The 20,655-nt window shown below is 38.6% G+C and overlaps 1 protein-coding gene across 6 annotated transcripts in view; it reads right to left on the bottom strand.

Annotated features, from left to right (window-relative positions):
* Nucleotides 1-1,784: 1,784 nt before the first annotated feature.
* Nucleotides 1,785-20,655, bottom strand: part of LOC117405917 (stAR-related lipid transfer protein 13-like) — a 153,648-nt gene continuing 134,777 nt past the window's right edge. For all 6 annotated transcript variants that reach the window (XM_059030485.1, XM_059030484.1, XM_034923858.2 and 3 more), the window contains 13 exons: nucleotides 16,712-16,783; nucleotides 14,926-15,007; nucleotides 12,361-12,424; nucleotides 8,866-10,247; nucleotides 7,686-7,856; nucleotides 6,554-6,713; nucleotides 5,516-5,714; nucleotides 4,427-4,634; nucleotides 4,092-4,206; nucleotides 3,668-3,889; nucleotides 3,316-3,533; nucleotides 2,799-2,975; nucleotides 1,785-2,566 (listed from right to left, as the gene is read on the bottom strand). In XM_059030485.1, coding sequence (XP_058886468.1) covers nucleotides 2,449-2,566; nucleotides 2,799-2,975; nucleotides 3,316-3,533; nucleotides 3,668-3,889; nucleotides 4,092-4,206; nucleotides 4,427-4,634; nucleotides 5,516-5,714; nucleotides 6,554-6,713; nucleotides 7,686-7,856; nucleotides 8,866-10,247; nucleotides 12,361-12,424; nucleotides 14,926-15,007; nucleotides 16,712-16,783 — 3,188 coding nt within the window. In that variant the 3' untranslated portion in view covers nucleotides 1,785-2,448. The remainder of the gene's footprint in view (nucleotides 2,567-2,798; nucleotides 2,976-3,315; nucleotides 3,534-3,667; nucleotides 3,890-4,091; nucleotides 4,207-4,426; nucleotides 4,635-5,515; nucleotides 5,715-6,553; nucleotides 6,714-7,685; nucleotides 7,857-8,865; nucleotides 10,248-12,360; nucleotides 12,425-14,925; nucleotides 15,008-16,711; nucleotides 16,784-20,655) is intronic.

A 20,655-nucleotide genomic window follows, 5' to 3' on the forward strand; every position in this document is an offset into this window, starting at 1 on the left:
AGAAAGAAAAAGCATTCTTTTAAAACTCCCGTATGAAATAAATATGCTACAACAACATAACCTAATGGAAAATGTGTTTTCTTATGACTGTCAGGAAGTAGGCATGCATAGCTAACATACACAAGGGTATCCATGGCATCCCAAAACATCACTTGCTGTTACTGTTAAATAATACAATGTTAACATTTTTTAATGGTCGCTCAATATGTCAGTAGAATATCTGGCTAAGACACCCCACTTCTTTTAACAAGCTTAAAAAACATTTGGTTTATAAACAGATTTACAACAAGCTTACATAAAATAGCAAACATGTTATCAGTTGGGGGAAGGGGGTAAAATTAGGGTTACATTGTACATTAAAAAAACGGTAAAATGAACGATAATTTAATATGGAATTTCCTAATGAATAGCATATCCATGATAAATGCCATACTTATTCCCATGAGCAGCCTAATTCATGAACTCCTGATGTCAAGAGTTCCCACAGTCATTTAAAACTCCTTTCCAATTGAGAATGCGTCCCTCTCAAGACCTGTAATGGCATATTTGTTCCTATATTGTTGAAAGTCACTTTTAATTACAGAGCCAATTAATTAAGGTCAAGTTTAGGATGTATTTTTTCTAGTTCTTGCTAGCATGTGAAATTCACACATTTCAAAATGTATTTAAAAGTGTTTCCCAGCACTAACATTTTAATCAAAAGAAATTATGAAAATATTGAACTGTAGAAATATATTATGTATACTTTTGTTTTTGAAGACGTCAATCTAGCATACAACAGGTTACTACAGTATAGTATTACCACAAATCTGTTTATATGAGTATATCTGATATTTGTTACAAGAGGGCAAGGGGGGGGCTATAGCATTTCTGGCAGTATTACGAAATACCAGAGTATTTTTATTTATGTGGGATTCCCACGTACTGTAGATGTGGTCTACGAGTCTGGTATCTATTAGTACAACCCATTTGTTTACTTTGTGGTCATTTTTCCATCAGGTCCACATAGAAAGAGACAGGCAACTTCCCTTTGAACAAAGTTATTTATTTGGCCTACATGTTTTTTTGGTTCAGCTTCTTTAGGCAGAAAGATTTAAATAACTTTATCTTTTCCCATTCGCATCTGTTCCTAGGACTCGCCGAGCCCTGTTCCCAGGCTGTCTCTGAGAGTAAGTGACCTTTCTGAGGGCTCTCATACAGAGCAGCCAGCCTGGAGGGAACAGCTGCTCCCATTCCAATCCTTCTGTCCCCCACCCCCGCAGGCTCGCTACCTTAAAACTTTTCCATTATCCTTAAGCCCAGCCGAAAACAAATTCCCATGTTATCAAGCAAATACATTTCTCTAGCAATATATATAGTATTTACACAGTTGCATTATTTTGGGATTTTGCAGTAAAAGAAATTAGGGAGGGCAGGGGTTCACTTTAAACACCCAAATAAAACAAACATTCTCAGGTAAAGCCCTAAGATTTCAGTAAAGTGAGTCAGGCAATTAAGCAAAATATATATATATATATTTTTTTCTGTCACATACCTTTCAATCCATTCTAAACCTTGGCAAAGGTAAAATAAAATCATTGATCAATTAACAATGCTGCAATCATAATATTGTGGTTCGTAATTTGGAAATGGATGCTCTGATCAGAAAGTGTATGAGAGGTAAACCCAAAAAAGCAGCCTGTCATCCAATAGATTTGACCCGGTTTAAGTGACAGTTTGTTGATTCCTTAAAAGGATACACATTTCCTTTAAAAAAAAAAATGTAATAAAAAATAGCAATACAGTTTTACACAAAATCCTTTTAATGTTTTCTTAAAAATTGCACTTTTGGAAACCTATATTTACCCTCGTCAGATTTCTACAGTACTATTTCAAACCTGAATCACCATGAATTTACCCCCAAGAGCAACAGGGTAGCAGTCACACTGAATTACACTGACTGCGAAATGGTACTGTAAAAGATTAATAAAACCAGCTTACATTTTTTTTTAGAATTACAATGCAGTAGGGAAATCAATATAATAAGCAAGGGATGAAGGTAAAAAAGAGCATTATATATATATGTATATTTAGCTTTGTATTTAACATTTATAAAATATACCTGCTTCTCAGAAGCTTTTATCTGCTCTGATGTGCAAAGCATGGATAATGTCCTAGACATTGTAGAATATAATGCAAATAATAATACAAATAATAACAATATTACAATGTATGATAAAGCTGTGGTTGGCTGAATAGTTTTCACAAAAGGTGATGTATTCCAGCATCAGTGAGCAAGGCTCACATTTTTGTTGAGGCAATAACGAGTGCTTCACATATGTTACGTCACCGATATCTCTTAATGATCTTGTTTAAGGCTGTATTACTTTCACACTGGATAGGTTAATCCCAGGCCTTGCTACTTGTTTCACAATCCTCCACGCTGTGCCCCTTGATAAAGCTCTCAATTCAGATTTTGGTTTCTGGTCCTTCTGCTGTCAATGGATGAAAGGAGTTCCTGATCCTTGCTGCTTCAGTAGCACACAAATACCCAAAGGCTTTGCTGTACCAGTCTGGTGTCCGACCTCTGAAACACAGCAAACACAGAACCAACTAGTGCTTGGTACCAGTGAAGCTTATCAAGACAACCCACTCCATAAAAATGATGTACAGTCATGTGTTCTATATGTACAGTGTAATAGACTGTATATTGAAAGAACATTTTAACTTTAATCAATGCAATACCTAATACTATATTTTGAGTTCCACAGCAAAACAGGTATATTTTTGCATTAACTAAGTATGTCAGAAAGACTTACTTGAGATCCATTCTGCAGATGTGTGTGAGCCTGGATTTCCCTGAGCCACACGGCTCTAATAAATACTGCGAGTCCAAGACAACCGCTCTCACACCTCCGATTGGAGGAGCTTCTTCAAGGTCCACTGAAATGACTACAAGAGCACAGGTTCCCTTTGGCAGATCAGTCCTCCAGGACCTACACAATATTAATCACAAAAAGAACAAAAAGAAATCAAATTAAAGTACATGATATTGTTTCACCTATTATGTCAGCTGCCGAAAACGTCCAGTCCAAAATATATCCTGAAAACAAATTTTTTAAATTGTCACATTAACAATGTTCTTGTTAATAATGGCATATAGTACTCTGCAGTAGGCATTACCTGTAGATAATTCTGCAAAATTGTGCTGTGGACTAGTAAGCTGAGACCACCCGAGGCCTCAAAAAGTGAAGTAGACTACAGATAAGTCTTTCATTCAAATAACCGTTTTAATGTTCTTTAATACTAAACATCATGGCTTGGTTTTCGACTTACCTCAACACTAAGAAGTCCCTGCTAGGATGGGGCGCCATGCTGTTGAGGACATACTGAAAGATTTCAGACTGTTTGTCCAGTGTCTCGATCACCTTCCACTGTAAAAAGTCATCATCCCACAGGTGGCGCTCTCGCAACACGCGGTTCAGCACGACTGATGGGGGAGCCTCCACTTCGACAGACACCTTCCACAATCGCAGGGGGTTACCATCACCGACCTTGAGGGGGGAGAGAAAGGGCTTTTCAAAACACATTTGGCCCTAATATTTTACTCATTTAGAATACTGCTGAGTTAATAAACATCACACTTTATAAAGTGTTTGTATGGCATTAAGACAGGCCATGACGTTACCTTCTTGTAAGCAAGTTCCGTGTTCTCTGCACTGGAGCAGGTGACCCAGCCTTTGGACTTCTCCCTGGCCTCTTTGAGCAGAGCCTGTGTGAGGTTCTCCAGGTACATCTGGTAAGTCCCGCTATCTTCTTCTAGCTGCTTACCCATCTCCTCCAAAGTCATGGCGTGGATGTTTGCCTCCACGTACGAGTTCCGTGACTGTGTCACCATCTCAGTGGAGATCTGTTGGCAGGCAGTTTGGTTACTGGGTGAAACGGTCAAACCACAAAAGGTATTCCTTGTCTGATTTCCATTCCCCACAGGTTTACACCAAGGCTAAACCTACAGAGCTATCCTTTTACAGGCCACTTCCTGTGACACCTGCGGCAACACTAAATATACAGGATTTTCCTTCAAAGAACACACAGCTTCTCTGTATTCTCACCTCAAAGAGCCGGTTGCACTCCATGATCATATGAGCCAGGCCTTGGGTAGCTGCCAGGTTTTCATTAAGGTCTTTCTGGTCTGGCCTCCCCGTTGCATATTTTTTCTGCATTGCTCTGTGAGGTAGGGAAAGGATGACTTTAGGGCATGCACGTGGTTGATAGCTGCAAACCTATTAGAATGTTCGAGCATCCATTTGGAATACAAAAATGAAAGATGTTCTAAATCAGTCTAAATGTAAAACTGCCATTTCACTGAAGTCAGTGGTAACCTGTGAGTTTGAATGCAAAATATTCTTTAAAAAAACTGCAGTTACTACACAGAGTATAAGTATACCTTGGTGACAAGTTTTCCTTCAGTATGTTGAGGTGGAACAGAGAAGGTGCGAGGCAGACTGCTATGTTCATCGGGGTCATCTGGTTTTCTTCCACTGATGTGACGTCACTAAGGAAACAGAGCAAAGTCTGCAAGACCTCCCTGTTCTCATCGGACATCAGCATGATGGCAGCTTGCACAGCCTGTAGGCGCTGGTCCTTGGGCACGTCTTCAAGGGAAAAAAAACAATAAGGCATTAAAGTGACCCCTGGATTTAATACAGCTAATGAGATGGACCGGGCTGCCAGACCCTGGCACCTCACACAAAAGCAGCCCTTTGTGTTTACTGCCTCTTCCAACCTTGAGCACAGCAAGAGGTTACAAAAGAGCTTTCACTCAATGATTAAGAAACATTTTAAAACAGCCATTTCTTGATCTTATGACTATTTGAATAGTGTTAATTGGCTAAGAGCACAAATCTCTCAACATATGTATATGGTACATACATTATTAAAAATTATATATATATATATATATATATATATATATATATATATATATATATATATATATATATATATATACACATAGCAGTTTTGCTGCACAGCTTGAGTTTGCATGTTATCAGGCTTCTTGCACTTCATTGGTTCCCGGTGTTGCAATGGTCAGCTGTGAATATACTGCATGCGGTAGCTAGAGAAATAACAGGACAGCTTGTAGCCTGCCTGGGAATTGCCAGAATCTTGTAATCAGTAAGTTGGGGTTTTCAATAAAAAAAAATGTAAATGTACAGTTGAATGCGTGTTTGTGACTGGTGAATGAACGACTGGATTCTTGATTTTGGATTCTGGTCATATATATATATATTTATACAGTTGGGTTTTTACTGGAGCAATCTAGGTAAAGTACCTTGCTCAAGGGTACAACAGCAGTGTCCCCCACTGGGGATTGAACCCACAACCCTCTGGTCAAGAGTCCAGAGCCCTAACCACTACTCCACACTGCTGCCCACACTATATATATATGTATTGCATATGTGTTGCATATGTGTTGTTGCCAGGGCCTTACACATCTCATTATAATAAGATCCTGTTCTGTTATAGCTCTTACATTGATAGATGTGAAGGAAGGTCTCCCCCAGCTTGCTCGTGAGAAGAGGCTCAGGAAGGTCTCGGAAAAACTGCTTCACCATGTCGGCCACATCATAGGCAGACTGGTCCTCGTAGTTGACGTTTTCTGGGGAGCTCTCAATCATCTGCCGCAGAGCCAGAATCCTGGATTTTACTCCAGACTTCCGGAAAAGCCCGACCTAGTGGGGAGAACCTGGTTAGTAGAAGTACATATTTGTATTTAAAACTGCAACTGAGCTTTTATCTCGAAATAAGTGTGCAGGAATGCAATGACAGCAACACAACAAGCTCCAGAAAAACAATCCACTATGGATTCTAGACACACGATTAGGCTGACATTGCAACACTACACAGGAGGCAACAAGAGTACTCTTATTGAGACAGATTGCTGTGGTAGACCACAGTAAGTAACAGGGATTAACTAGGATGTATAGTTCACAGATAGGACACAACAGTGTGAAACGTACATACATTCCATTTGCTTGCTGCTCATCTTTTTTCCTGGAAGTTCTGCTTTGCACTTCATGCATAAATGTTTTTATCACAGACTTTCTAAACCCTAACACTGCACAACCAGAAATCTGGGCCAACTGATGATGTAATCTCAGCTCAGGCTAGTTTAAGAAAACTACTGGGAAAGTAACCCTGCCAATATCAGGAATCACAGAGAGTTCCTAGACCTCACAAAAGTCTTATATATATATATGCTCATAATGCATAAGAATAGAAAAATGCAGCAAGTCTAAGACTTTTGCACAGCATATATATATATATATATATATATATATATATATATATATATATATATATATATATATATATATATATATATATATATGTACACATTTTTCATACAGCGAATTGAATTATGCTACTTTTTAGTGGTAGTGGTTATAAAGGATTATGCACCTGTAAATACAGAGAATTTAGTTGGGTAGAAAGCTCAGACATGCTAGTGAGTCATTTTGTCAAAGAAATTCTGATATTTGATGCAATAGGACAATCAATGGGCACCAACCTGGTCCAGACACTGGCTCCTCAAGAAACGCAATGCTTGCTGCAGGCTCTGGGGAAGCGGCTGCCCAGTCCTCTGCACGTGCACTATCAAAGGAACACCAAAGACATGTTTGTCTTTGTAGTCGGGTACTTTCATCCTCTTCATAAACCTTGGCACAGACCTGAAAGCAACAAACCAAGAATGTATGTGTGAACAAAAATAAAAAGCCACCAAGAGCTCTCTCATTGTGGTAAGACATTGCAGCAGTCCTCTTGCTGTATGAAACAGGGGTAGCTTTTCTATCTGAGGAAACAATATGTTTTTCATTAAAACTCTAGGGGCAAGTTAGAGCCTGAGGCACTGGTGCATACATTTTAATGTTAAGTAAGAGCCACAGCCATGGCTTTTTATATTAACTACATTTTTAAACTGCATCTTAGCAAGGGAAAGAATTTGTTTTTATAAGTCAGACATAAAATGATACTGTTTTAGAATATTTTTTTTATTTGTTATTTAACCTACTTGAGAATGTGCAAAAAAAAAAACCCAAACATTTTATTATTTAGGTTTATCTTTTTAAAATGTGTACATAGAAAGGACTCCAAAAATAATTGTGAATGGCCAAAGCTGACATTACAATCTACTGTGTAGACAGATGGCAATTTGTCTCTGTTTTTTAAGAACTAGATTCTATAATTCTATAATTAAACATCTTTCCCAGTTTTTTTGACCTGCTTACACTACTACTACTAAAAGCTTTGTTTCACCCCACTTAAAAACCTGAGATGGTCCGTTGAACACTAAAGAATCTTACTTGTCTCTGAGGGAACAAGATAAAACATTCCCAAGCTCTCCAATGCTTTAGGGGGTGAATTGACTGTTTACTGTTAGAAAGGCCTAGACAGACTTGGGGAAAGAACTACCAAAAAGGATGTGAAAAACAAAGACAAACAGCTAGCTGTCACGGGTCACAGCACAGCTCACTTCCTGCAGGAGGGACTTTCACCGCTAAAGCATCTTCAAGACATTACCTCCGCTAGCTCGCAAGTCAAAGTGAAGTTATTTCCCTGGTCCCCGGCAGGCAGACTGAATGGTATTGTTACAGTTGAACACTCTGCTCATACAGCCGTTGTCAGTTAGGCAGTGTACTCACCAGGCCCAGCCGTGCTTGTTTGACATGGAGTACTTCTCCATGATGGCTGTAAGGCGGAGGAGGGAGAACCTCTGCAGGAGACTCAGCTGTCCCGCTGATTGGTTCCTGATCTGCAGCGAGGCCATGGAGTGGCTCAGACGATGGGAGATTTGGAAGCTGGGCCATCTCATCCTAACATGTGAAGGATTCAAATTAAATACAGTACTTCAGGAAAAGAAACAGGAAACACACATGCCATATACATTGGAGGTCTTCAAGGCTACATGTTTAGGGAAGTTGGCTAGGTATAAGGTCTGGTTTGAATTATAGTTAATGTCTATGGGGATGTGTTGTATAATTTCATTATGGGTCTGCAATATTATTTTAATTTAATACAGACAGATACAGTTTCTTCACAGCAAGCCAGATAATTGGCAAGGAAAAGACAACTGACAGCCTAACATTCCACTAAGCTAGAAAAAAACATTTTTTACATACCAAGGTATTAGCATTTTAATCAATTAAATCAATCAGCACCAGCTGGACCAATTCACTCCTTTTCTGCATGTTTGTTGGTAGTTCAGTATTACCAAGCATTAACCAATGCAATGTAGACAAAGCAATTCTAAACCATTAATTAATCATTTCTATTGAATTATTATTATTTATTTCTTAGCAGACACCCTTATCCAGGGCGACTTACAATTGTTGTAAGATATCACATTATTTTTACATACAATTACCCATTTATACAGTTGTTTTTTTTCTGGAGCAATCTAGGTAAAGTACCTTGCTCAAGGGTACAGCAGCAGTGTCCTCCACCTGGGATTGAACCCACGACCCTCCGATCAAGAGTGCAGAGCCCTAACCACTACTCCACACTGTTGCTTCAAAACACTATTAAGCAATGTTTCACCAGGGTTAAGTTTCACTCTCCCTGAATGCACAACAAACACCACTGCAGATTTATCAGATGACTATGAAAACAATTATGCTTTCATGGAAACTCTCTACTTAAACAGGTCAGAAAATAACTGACCCACTACACCTATTTGACTATAATAGCTCAATTGAAGCACTTACCTGTAATCACTGCTAGCTTTTAGCTGGCTTCAGAGGACTTTTCAACAGAGCTTTTTAACTACCACTCCCACTACTTTAGAGTTACAACAACAAACACAAGACAAAATGAGTTCCTAACCTGTTCGGTCGGGTCAATGACGCTCCAACTCCAGAGTCTCTCCTTTCTCTCATTCCCACTGACTCTGACTCATTCAGGGAAACACCATCCTTGTCCCTGTCACTTGGAGTAATCCTACCATCCAATACAGAATTCCCTTCAAAATCCAGAGTGATCTGACTGGAAGATTGTAAGCCAGACTCCCCATGTATTGACCCATCCTCGGGCAAGACGTTTTTGGACCAGTGGTCCACGATCTGCTGCAGTCCGTTGACGTGTTGTAAAATGTCATCCAAGTGGGGGAAAAGATCCTCTTTCTCCAGGTCCAGCAAGTCCCCTGTGCTGGCATACAAGTGAGATCCAGGTACATTATCATAAATGCTGATCCGGCTTCCTCGGGGGAAGCACTGGATGGTGGGCCGAGGCTCTTTGGAATGTGGGGGGTTCCTGTCCAGACAGACACTTCCAGTGTGCCAGTTCACAGAAGAGCCGCTGTTGGTGGGCGAGAGGCTCTCAATGGAGAGCGCTTTGGGAAAGGTGCCGGGCTTGTGGTCCTTGGGGATGTGCACCACTAGGTTCTCGTGCGAGCGGAACTCGTTCCTGCGGTTCTGCTCTGCCACTTTCTTCATGTGAGACCCTGAGAAGATGTCAACATCCTCCAGGTACATGCCACTGCGCTTATGGATGGCATGAAGGGCCTTGCGGTCCTTCAGGCTGGGCGTGCTCACTGTGCTGTCGCTAGTTTCCAAGTGGCTGCTGTCACTGCTGGACTGCAAGGAGGAGCAGCCTTGAGATGGCTCCACCAGCAATCCCTTCAGATCTCCATTTACTAAATCCACACAGTGCATTGCTTTTAGTGACTCAGGCTCCTGCTGCAGCATAGGGCCGCTAATCACTACAGTGCCTGATTTCCCAGAGCACTTTGCTTTTCCAGATGTACTTTTAGCTCTTAGAGTTTCCATCCGCTTCAGAAAGTCCTTGGCTTTGGTCCTAGTTTGCCTGTCATTCTTGAAAGAGAGCGCATAGTTTGTTATGTCTTTGGGGGCCTGTGGGTGAGAGACGGTGACTAAGGAGGAGTCAAGCATGATTGTGGTTTCTGCATAGTTCCGTTTCGAGCTGTCAAAGCAGTCTGTGGTCACACTATTGGTGGCTGCCAGACTCCTGCTCTCGCTGCCTCCGCTGCTCTCACTGTGCAGGGAGGAGACCTCAGGCTCGCTCAGCTCCGTCAATACGCTCTCACTGCTGGTCGTGTTCTTCAATGTCATGCTCTCCAGGGGGCCCTGGCTCTCCGACCGGCAGAGGAACGAGTCAATGTCCTCCAGCCGGGACCACCGCCTGCTGCTCCGCTGGAAGGTCCATTTGTCACTGATCGCAAACAGGTCTTCTTCATCTGAGTCTTCACTCTGAAAACAGTCAAATCAGTGAAACACTGCCCCTCATTTGTGTATATCAGTAAGCTGTTATAATAACACAGGTTTAAACAGATACATTGTTTGTAAAGCTGTGTGCGGTTAAAGCGATGTGATAAGCCAGTTGCAACACAAATAAGTCATAGGTACAACAACACCAGATGATGATTTTATCTCATTTAAACAGGAAATTTTGGGAGGATGTGGCAATGTCTTTAGAAATAGCTGAATGCTGAACTATAATGCTTTTTAAATTATGTGCTTTTTTTAATGGAACAGTCTATTTTATTCAATCTATCCTTTCCAGCGATTATGCAAATACAAAAAGCATACAGTTTCTTCCAGATATTAAACATAAAATTAATTAGTTTGAAATTCTCACTTTACAGTTTGATATACAGTAGTTTATCACTGAATACATATCAATTTTATACATTTTGCAGATGTTACTTTATTATTTTGGGCACGTTGAATTAGTATATCTGTTGCCTATATTGTACCCAATAATGGGTAAAGATGGCTTATTATATTTGAGCTTCACCTTGTTTGCCTATGTTTAACCAGCTCTACTACTTTTGATTATTCCTTTACCATGGAATACTGCAGTAAACATTTATAAAGGGCCTTAGTATACTTCAAATGTTTCTACTCGAATACAATTAACTAGAGCTCTCATTTAACCGTTATATCTGACCACTGCCATTTTCAAAGGGTGATTCATATTCAAGATTCTCAACAAAACAGCTGTAACCATGGCAGCACAGCAGTGGCAACACACCATGGTTGCTTGTTTTGAAATGTATCATCGTGCTAATCTATTCCATTAACACATTAATACAGGTTATCTCTGCAATCAAAAGACTCACTGCTTCCAGTGTGTCTGTTTGTATTCCCACTGCAGAGAGTATCCTCATGTGACCCCCAGGTGCCTCTAGAATACATGTAGTATTGTACAGTGTTCTGTACTGTACTGGGGGGTCTCGAGTGGTTTTATACCATTAATAAGAAACAACTTCCTGGTGGCATTTCTTCTATCTTGTCAAGCTTTCTCTTGTTCTTCATTGCTATTAAACAACACTGCTGACAAAAGTGAGAAGGGCAAACCAAGGTGGTTCTCACCAGGCCAGCTCATAACATGTCACGTTAAATTGTGAAATGCATCAAATAATATTTATAATATAAACTGTTTAAAGAGGTAATAACCAATTACTGAAACTGTACAACATGTTTTTTTTAATATATATTTCCAGTATACCAGTATTTTTTTTTTACCTTCGAGTTGCAGTTAAATCATACCAAAGATAATCTTTTAATAATGTAACTACTAAGGATTGGCAAGTGAATCAGAACTCGTCCCGCCCTTGTCAATTCTAGCTTTAGTCATTTTCATAATTGTCATGAGAGAGTTCAATATCATCGACTCAGAACGCTTGTAAAGTTAACTGTATCACTACATTACGCCATTCTGAACATTTTGCTTTACATTAGAGCTATGCTATTACAAAACAGTCCCTCCCTCAACTATGTGGCTCTCAATGCAAAGCTTGCCCGGATTTATTCGGCCTGGCTTTTTGGTCTCTGAACCAAAACCATGTTTTCTTTCCCTCAGTTCACAAATAGTTTAAATGTACATTTCACCCAGAAGTATAGCAGTGTAGTAAAAAATAGTGAACACAGGGTAAAGCAAGGACAAGCAAATAACAGTATTGTAAAGCAAATAAATGGCACATGTATAGAATACTATATGGAAAAGCATGAAAATGTACTGTATAAATATACCATGGTAAACTTTCATATGGAGAATTGTGTGATGGTTTAATAAAATGTATTTTACAATCATACTGTTTAAAAGCTAGAATGCTTCTGACCAGATACGCTTTTTCTTGTTTGCATAACTTGTAGATTTTTCAGTTGTTCTATGTAACGTGTTATTATAAATTATTTTTAAATTTAAGAATAAACTGGTATATCATCTACAGAAAATAAAGGGTAAACAAGCACTTCCAATTATAAAATAAATCCAACCGTGGTCTAGAAAGTTGTATAAGAAACCAACTTCAAAATTCTGCACAAAAAACAAAAAGTGAATTTAAAAACATGCACTTACTTTCTTTCTTGGAAGGTTCACGTCAAGTTTCATAGAGGCACACTTGTTCAACGTGTTCAGTCGCCTGGAAGCAAGTCACAATCCACAATTTTAGTTATTCCAAGCCGGAAATAAATGTCACCAGAGTTCTGTCTTGTGATATCTGGTTGAGTTCTTCATTGCTTTTCAAAATTAAAGGCTGTGCCTACTGCACAAGTTGAGACCTCCTGAGTCGTGAGATGAACAAGGCAGATATTTCAAAATGAGGATCTACAGCCAGTCTCTTACTGTAAGATCAAGCCCTGCCTAAAACAGGATAACAACAGATTGCCTATGCCAAACATTCAATTAGACCGCTTAATTGGTTTAAAAGGACAGCTGAAAACTCTGTAATTGCTTGCAACCAATTGTTTTTGACTTGTTTAACTGCTGCAGCCAATAGGTTGCCAGTGTGTCTGCATGCCAGCCAACTCTAGAGCTCAGTAAGCTCTAGCCAATAGCCTCGCGAAGCTCCTTCCACCAGATTAGACCCACCCGCCAATGTGTTTGCAAAGGACCCTAAAACAAGAACCCTAATGATCCTCTCCGCCTTTTGCTGTCATCAAAGCATTTAGCACTCCTGCTAATGTAATCCATTTTCAAGCAAAATGCATTCATTTTTTGTGATGGATTAAATTTATTATAACAATATGTACTAATACTGTAATTATTTTAGCCATTGTAAGACTGATTAATGTGAGACTTTGTCATTACTCACAATGTGGAAGACTTCTGAACAAGCAGAGACTGGTGTTTGTTAAACCCAAGGAATGAAAGGTACATTATATTCTAATTACTGCATTGGTAAACAAGACTGCTCCCTGCACAAAAATGTTTAGTCTCTTTTCATTGAACTCACTTAACCCTAATTAAAGTTTGGTCAAAATACAGACACATGTCTCAGATTTTGGCAAACGTCTCTTAAAATGATAGTGTTAGATTTCAAAATAAATGTTCATTTAAATTTATATATATACCCTGTACATAAAAAACAATTTTTGTTTTGCCTTTTTTAAACAAATTAACTAATCATCCAACTCACCTTACACCAATGTTACTTAAATTAGGCACCCGAATTTGCTCTAGTAATAAAAGTTTACCAGACTCAGTATCATTCAAATTATTGGCTTTTTAATGTGTAAATAAAGCCAAGCGCTTAAATGCAAGATTCAAATGTGATTAGGAAATATTAACATCTTTCTGTCAAAATACTGTTAGTTATTTCAAATAAATTGTACATTCAAATATACTATTAACATTGTAAAAGAGAGTGACCCAAGCAATTGCTGAAAAAAGGCCCCACAGTCGCCTTTGTAACAACTATACTTCCGGCTTTAAACATGATATGTGTATTCCTTGACAACAAAGGCTTCAAATCCCTCTAAAGTGGTAATTATCTGAAGCCATCCCGTGTGCCTTGACTGTCCCACATAAAGTCAATCTGCTGTAACCCCTCACTGCGCAGGTACAAAGTGGTGACAGGGGGTAGTACGAGCTGTTTTAACATAGACATGTGTTATGTGAGACTGACAGCCATTGACCCCCAGAGGCAGGGAAGCCTTTGAATATCAAGTAACAGTGATGCACAGTGAATGACCAAAGATCAAAGGGAACGGGGGTGCCTGTGACACTACTGCATTACTTTACTACTGAGGATGAAGGAGGTCGGGAGCCCCGCAACCAGATTAAAAAAACAATGTTTAAAAGATGCTATTGAATAAAATAAAACACATATACCCTCATAACAGTTGCTTTGCCATGGTGTTTACTGCTTTACTTTTAATAAAAGCAGAGCAGCACTTCAGGCGTTTTACTGATTTAACTACATGAGTCGTGCCACTAAAATGTTTTTAAGTTACTTTCTAGGACTAGCACATTTCTCATGCTGCTGTCATGTTTACCCTAGTGGTCATTTCTGCTATGCTCCACCACTCAAGTTTAGAAAACAAATAGATACGGAATGTTTGGCAGCAAAAATAATCGACCACTAAGGCTGGATCTGATCAGGCTTAAAGAAAAGCCTATTCAGAAAATAATTAGCATCTATGATATAATATCCTCTATTAGTCACTCCACTGACCATAGAATATAAGAGCTACAATTACAATGTAAGGCCACTGCAGACTCATCAGTGTTACAGGGTCTTCTATCCATGGCTTTGGTAGGAACACAAGGTGGTGACATGCCAGGTAGCTGACTGGGGTGAGCGTCTAAACAGCTTCTTCCGGGGCTTAAACCGATAACTTCTTAGCCAGTTAACCATAGCCTACATTCAGCCAAGGCTTCATATTTGTAACACACAGCATTATTAAACCAAGGATAAATACCATACATCATTAATTTCATAAAGATGAGATGCTAATAAATACAGATGTTGGGACTAAAATCGGACTCCCATTTTACCGTAATAATTGAGTGTTATATATAATGGCTCATAGCTGGAGCCCAGGAATGTATCTTCAGTTTGAAGCCCAGGCAACCAGTGAAAACGTTACAACATCACCACCAGTTATAAAATCAGCAGAAAGTTTCTGTTACAGTACTTACCGGCAAAGAGGCTCTACAAGATCTTTCTCAAGAAAATCATGATCTCTTTTGACTGCTGGTATGTCAATTGGAAACTGAGAATCTGAAACACAAAAGAGAAAAAAATGCATATTTAATGTACCAAAGATTAGAAAAATCTGTTAGAGTGATCATCCTTATTGTATATTATAGTGCATTTCTAACATTCTTTTCATAGATAGGAAACCAAAATGTCCTGCAGTCAGAATTGTTTCTGGGTGCCAGAAAATGTAGATGCAAGAACAGTATTTTAGATTTACAGGTAAGTGCTTCAGGGAGAAAAGGTGTTCAGGGAGAAAATGTGGCCTCTCTTCTAATGAAGACAGGCCACATTGCATAACTGCCCTGCTGGATTCATAATTCTTTGATAGACTGTTATAGAAATAGGTTTACCTATTGCATAAGCACAGATCTCATTTGTAATTACTTCTGCAATAGGTAAAACTAAATCCTAGGCCACTAGAAGGCACATTCCATTACCTTTACTGAGTGTAATTAACATTTTTTAGAAGCCAAGTACCGTACTTAAAATAATTTGAACATTGGGTTCTCCAGAGAAATGCTGAGCAACAGCTTATGGCTGACAGCAATGTCATTTTCTATCACACATTTCAAACTATTCAGAGCTTCACGTTTTAAAATATCCTTGACATACTAAGGTATTTAACAAATATATAGATAAATCCTTTGAAGATACCTTAAACCCAATTATATTAACAGTGAGTTGAGCAAACAGTGAAGTGTAATCTAAAAGTTAAACAAACAAAAGCACAAGAGGTAAGAGGGGTTCCTGTGAACTCTTTGTACTGTACATGCAATGTTTGCATTGTAATTCAACCTTACACATATACACACAAGTGACACTCATGGCTCGCCACTCTCCCATTTTACCAGGAGATCTACTGAGTTCCCTGATATCAGCTGTCTAAATTACTCTAAAGAGTCACTGTATCCACAGTGTGCAATGTACTGCAAATGGCAGTAACAGCCCTGTAACCACATGCATATATTGATGTTAAACTGTGATTATAGTACTGTGTGACGGAGTACACCCCACCCCTGTAATTATTTGTATTATTTTTGTATTATTGTATTATTACTGTTTTTTTAATGTATTAGATTGTTATTTTTTGTAGTTAAATGTAGTTGGCAGGGACGATGTTTGCGTCTCGTCTCTTACAGAATACCTCCCGTGAGAATGCGTCCTCAGCAGCTAATCATTTATTGAGAAATTGGCTGTCGACCACGTTTATGAGAGAACCCGTGCGGAATGTGGTCAAGGGATAAACAATGTAATTGATAACCAGTTAATCCCTTGACCACTATATAAACCAGCAGCTTTTGCTGACCGGGGTTGAGAGGAGTCAGAGAGAGAGAGGTATATAATGAATATATATTTGTTTTGGCCATTGTGCCTTTTGTTTGGTTTCTGTTTGTTTGATTTAATAAATACGAGCCCAGCGCTTCACCCCACAGTACACTTGCTGGTCTGATGTCACCCACCAAGCCATCCGTGACATACTGTCAAATAAATTTGTTTTATTACACCTTGTATTTATTTGCCTATTTCATTTTTAAAAATAATTATCACAGCATGCACAATACACTAGTCCATATAGGACAAAATGCTACTACTACTACTACTGCTGCTACTACTACTACTAAAATAACTACTACCACTACTACACTAATAATAATAATAATAATAATAATAATAATAATAATAATAATAATAATAATAATAATAATAATAATAAAGTAAACTTACCTTCATAAAGCTGTGCATACTGAGGAAATCCTGCTGCTCGTAGCCAGTCACATGCCTCTTTTGCTTCGATTTCTGAAAACAAACCAGAAAATCTTAAGTTAGTCACTCAGTATTGCCCAACCCTTATATATATAACGGATGTCCCCAGCCTTGCTACAGGACAACAAGAAGCCTTGTGGTTTCTGGAAAACATCTCCTAGGAAATCTTATTAAACAACAACAGCAAACGAAAAACACACACAATGAACACGGGTTACATAACATGTTTGGATGATTCTTCTCATTGTGAGCTTGTAGTGATAATGGCCTTGAAAAATGTGTGGTATGGAACAAGTTATAATCCTTAGAAACAGAAAACAAAAAAAAAGACATTTAGGAAGAGAAGCAGCTGCTCCCAAAGATATGAGATAACGGTGCGGTTATGGTACTTTTGCATTTAAAAGTTTAAACATCTCAAACCTTAGGATCTAGCTTTGCTTATCTTTCCAGCTACAGTACTGAGATCTGCAGCCCACACACTTAGTACTCTAAAACAGAAGACCCTATCCTCTTGGTATTTGACAGGGAGCTAGTAAGTTTGGGCATATGGACAGAATCTATCAATTTTCTAGGCGATTAGGGATAATAGTAGTATTGGTGGTAGTAGTGGCTGTTGTCAAGCATGTGGAGAGTTGTCAAGCAGTGTGATTATAATCCTTTATAATACATGGTTACATTTTATTTTCCTATAAAGTTGAACCAGTTATCACACGTAAATTGTTAGAACCGTGATCCTGGTACACATGAACTCTATCGAAAATGCCCCCCTTGTTGGATTTACAACCTTACTATGTGTGTGTGTGTGTGTGTGGGGGGGGGGGGCGTTGATTATTCCAAAGAACAAATTCTACCAAAGGCAAAAAGCATTTTTCAGAGTAATGCTCACAGTGTGTGCTCCACATATCGTCCTATTGAGCAGCCATATACATTAGTACTGAGACAAAAACCAAGTTAAGTGCGGTTTTCTTAAAGTAATACAAACGCAGTTAAAACTAGTCAGATTTCTTTTTGAGCAGGAGTGTTCTTCCCTTAAACTTCATTACCCAATTATTACATAAGTAAAAGTTTCTGTTCTGGCTTGTCTTTAAAGACCTTTGTCTAGCTAAATGTCAAGGAGGTAAACTTAATGGCTGGATTCATGGTAGCTGAAAAGAAATTAAACCAAGACATTGTATTCCATTTTTAAAACATTAAATGAATGCAGTTGCGTGGAAAGATGATGAATCATTTCAGACTAAAGTGTGGGAGATTTATGGTGTTCCCCTTGCTTCCGCAAGTTGTTGGTACAAAACAAAGTTATTACAGAGTCATACATAAACTTCAGAAAACACTGGATCACAAAGGAGCTGCATAACCTCCCGAATCATGAAGACAGACATGGATAATAATGAAGGGATGTATCATATGGACACAGTTACCCAACGTATTGTCTAGCAGTGCATCTGGGCACTAATCCATCCAAACAGTAGCCTCAGCAGACTAGAAGCAGACACAGGCGTGTCACTATCCATATGAATGACGTGAGGGTTCACTACATTTCAAGAGGGGAAAATACCTTCTTGGAAGCACAATTAACACATGAAAACGCAAAACAACAGCCACTTATAGAGCTGAGAGTTGAAACCCAGGGGAAGCCAGATGGGACACAGTCACCCAAAAAAGAACAACTGAGGCGCCTCATCTTCTTTCCAGAAAAGGGTTCTGCTTAAACTCAGTTTTACAGCTGCCCCTGATTACTGTCCTGAGAGCTGACCTGAGGGTCAGGGTTACACTCTTAACTCAATTTAACCATTGTAGGGATTTAAACATCAGGATCTCCTGATTCCTAGTTTTCGCATCACTAGGTCACCCTGTCTCTTACCCTGAAATGTATACAAGCTATTTAGCTGATCTGCTGTCTATTCTTTAATGGCAATAGGGATTATATCTCATTTTGTGCCAGTAATCATCAGTTGTGCAGTCCTGGGAAGAAATACAAATATAGATAACAAAAATGAAAAGCTGTCAGACAAAGCTTGGATGTCTGTAATCTGTAATGAGAACATTATTCACAACTGTCTTGAAGCAAGACCCAGTGAAAATGAAAGTGGTGTTTTATAATTTTGGATACAATGGCTGTAGAGAATGTACAAAGGAAATATGCTATAAAATACTTTTACAATTATTAATGATAAAACAACAGGATAAAAACAGCAAAAGTGTATATGTTACACGGTCATTCTGTTAAACCAGACATATATTTTAACACCAAAATGTTAGCAGTATAGTAAAACATAAAAAGTAATAATTAAAAAAAAAAGTCTCACACACATTTTACCATACTGGAAGCTGATACAAGATAATTGCCTATGCCAAACAAAGCTAGCAGGAAATAACCAATTAAGCAGAATAAGTGTTGCCTGTGAGAATGAGGTACAATGGGTCAGTCATTTAGTGCCAGTTACTCAGGGTTAATTAAGTTCAATTTATGGCCAGCTACAGTAGGGTCATTATAGGGCCTGAGACAAACACATTTACACTATACTATGTATTGTTTTCACTTGAATTCTACTTTTCTACATAACCTCAAATAAAACAAATCCTTAATTAATAAGGTAAAAGCTCATAAACACATTCAACTTTTATTTATAAAGAAAATGTAACTTTTCAAAGAGTTTGCTGTATTACCTACTTTACTACCTACAGAATAAGCTAATACCCTGTTATTATACCCCCAGAAAAGGCTAAGTATGGATCAAATGTCTATCTGGCTATTTGTGTAAATCCTGATGTAAAACCAGGTGCCTACCGATTTAGTGCTGTCATGTTAAGTGATTTTACGAACAATAAAGAGGCTTTTGTAGGTGCTGCAGTGGAGAAAAAAGCCTATTCCCTGTAAATACAAAACTCTTCAGTACATCTGATCTGAATAGTTTCACTACTGGTGCCCCCAGGAATGAGTGAGTCTCTAACCCAGGTTTCAGGTGCCCAACCAGAACGACATGTTTTGGTGGTGACATTTATGACTAGTCCCAACCTGGCCAAGTATTTGAACCTTTGCTGTAGAAAGCTCAGGCTAGAGCAGCACTTAGTCATCCCCCCTGAGGCTGTTAAAGAAGTTGGGATTTCACCATCCTCTAGCTCTACCCCAGGTCCAATGAGGGATTCTATTGCTTCTTATCTCAATCTGTCAGAGAGAACACCATCCATCTATGCTCTATGACAGCACCAGGCATCTGTTCAGAAACAGTTACTACTTGCATGGAATTCCTGCAAAGTTGTACATGAGTATATTTGCTGGGGCATTCCTGAATAAGGGTTAGTTTTGCAGGGAAAATTTGACTTTTAATGTCTATACTGGTGATGAAGTCAAATACCACAAATAAATAATGAAAATGTACTGTATAATAAAAGCTAATTCCACAAACATATGGATTGTAGCTCAGCTGTGATCTTTTCTACAATAGCAAATTGCCACCTTCCCCACAAAATGCTTCCTTTTTCATTTAAATTACACAGCTGAGTAATGGTAGTGTTTTAAGAACTTTTTTTGTACATTAACTTGTGGTGTAAAGTTTGGGAGGGGCAATGACAGCACCATTCAATGCTGGTCTTGCTAACTAGAAAACTACTACTGCTAATTCTAATGCTAATGTACAGTAAATTGAAGAATCGCTGCTATTTCTAACTATTTGCGGGTTTTCTGTGTTAAACACTTCGAGAGGCTAAAATGTTATACTGCTAAAAAAATAACCGATTATTTTCAAAGCAAAAACAGCGACAATGAATGCAGGGTTTAAAAAATAAGCCGGCGATCGGCGCAATCCACCGACTAATACTATATTTGCGCCGTCTACTTTATTACAAAAAATTTTAAGATCATTTTCAGGTATTATCATTCAGTCTATATTTTTGTCGTATTATTG

The sequence above is a fragment of the Acipenser ruthenus genome, chromosome 9, assembly GCF_902713425.1.
Source record: "Acipenser ruthenus chromosome 9, fAciRut3.2 maternal haplotype, whole genome shotgun sequence".
Classification (NCBI taxonomy): Eukaryota; Metazoa; Chordata; class Actinopteri; order Acipenseriformes; family Acipenseridae; genus Acipenser; species Acipenser ruthenus.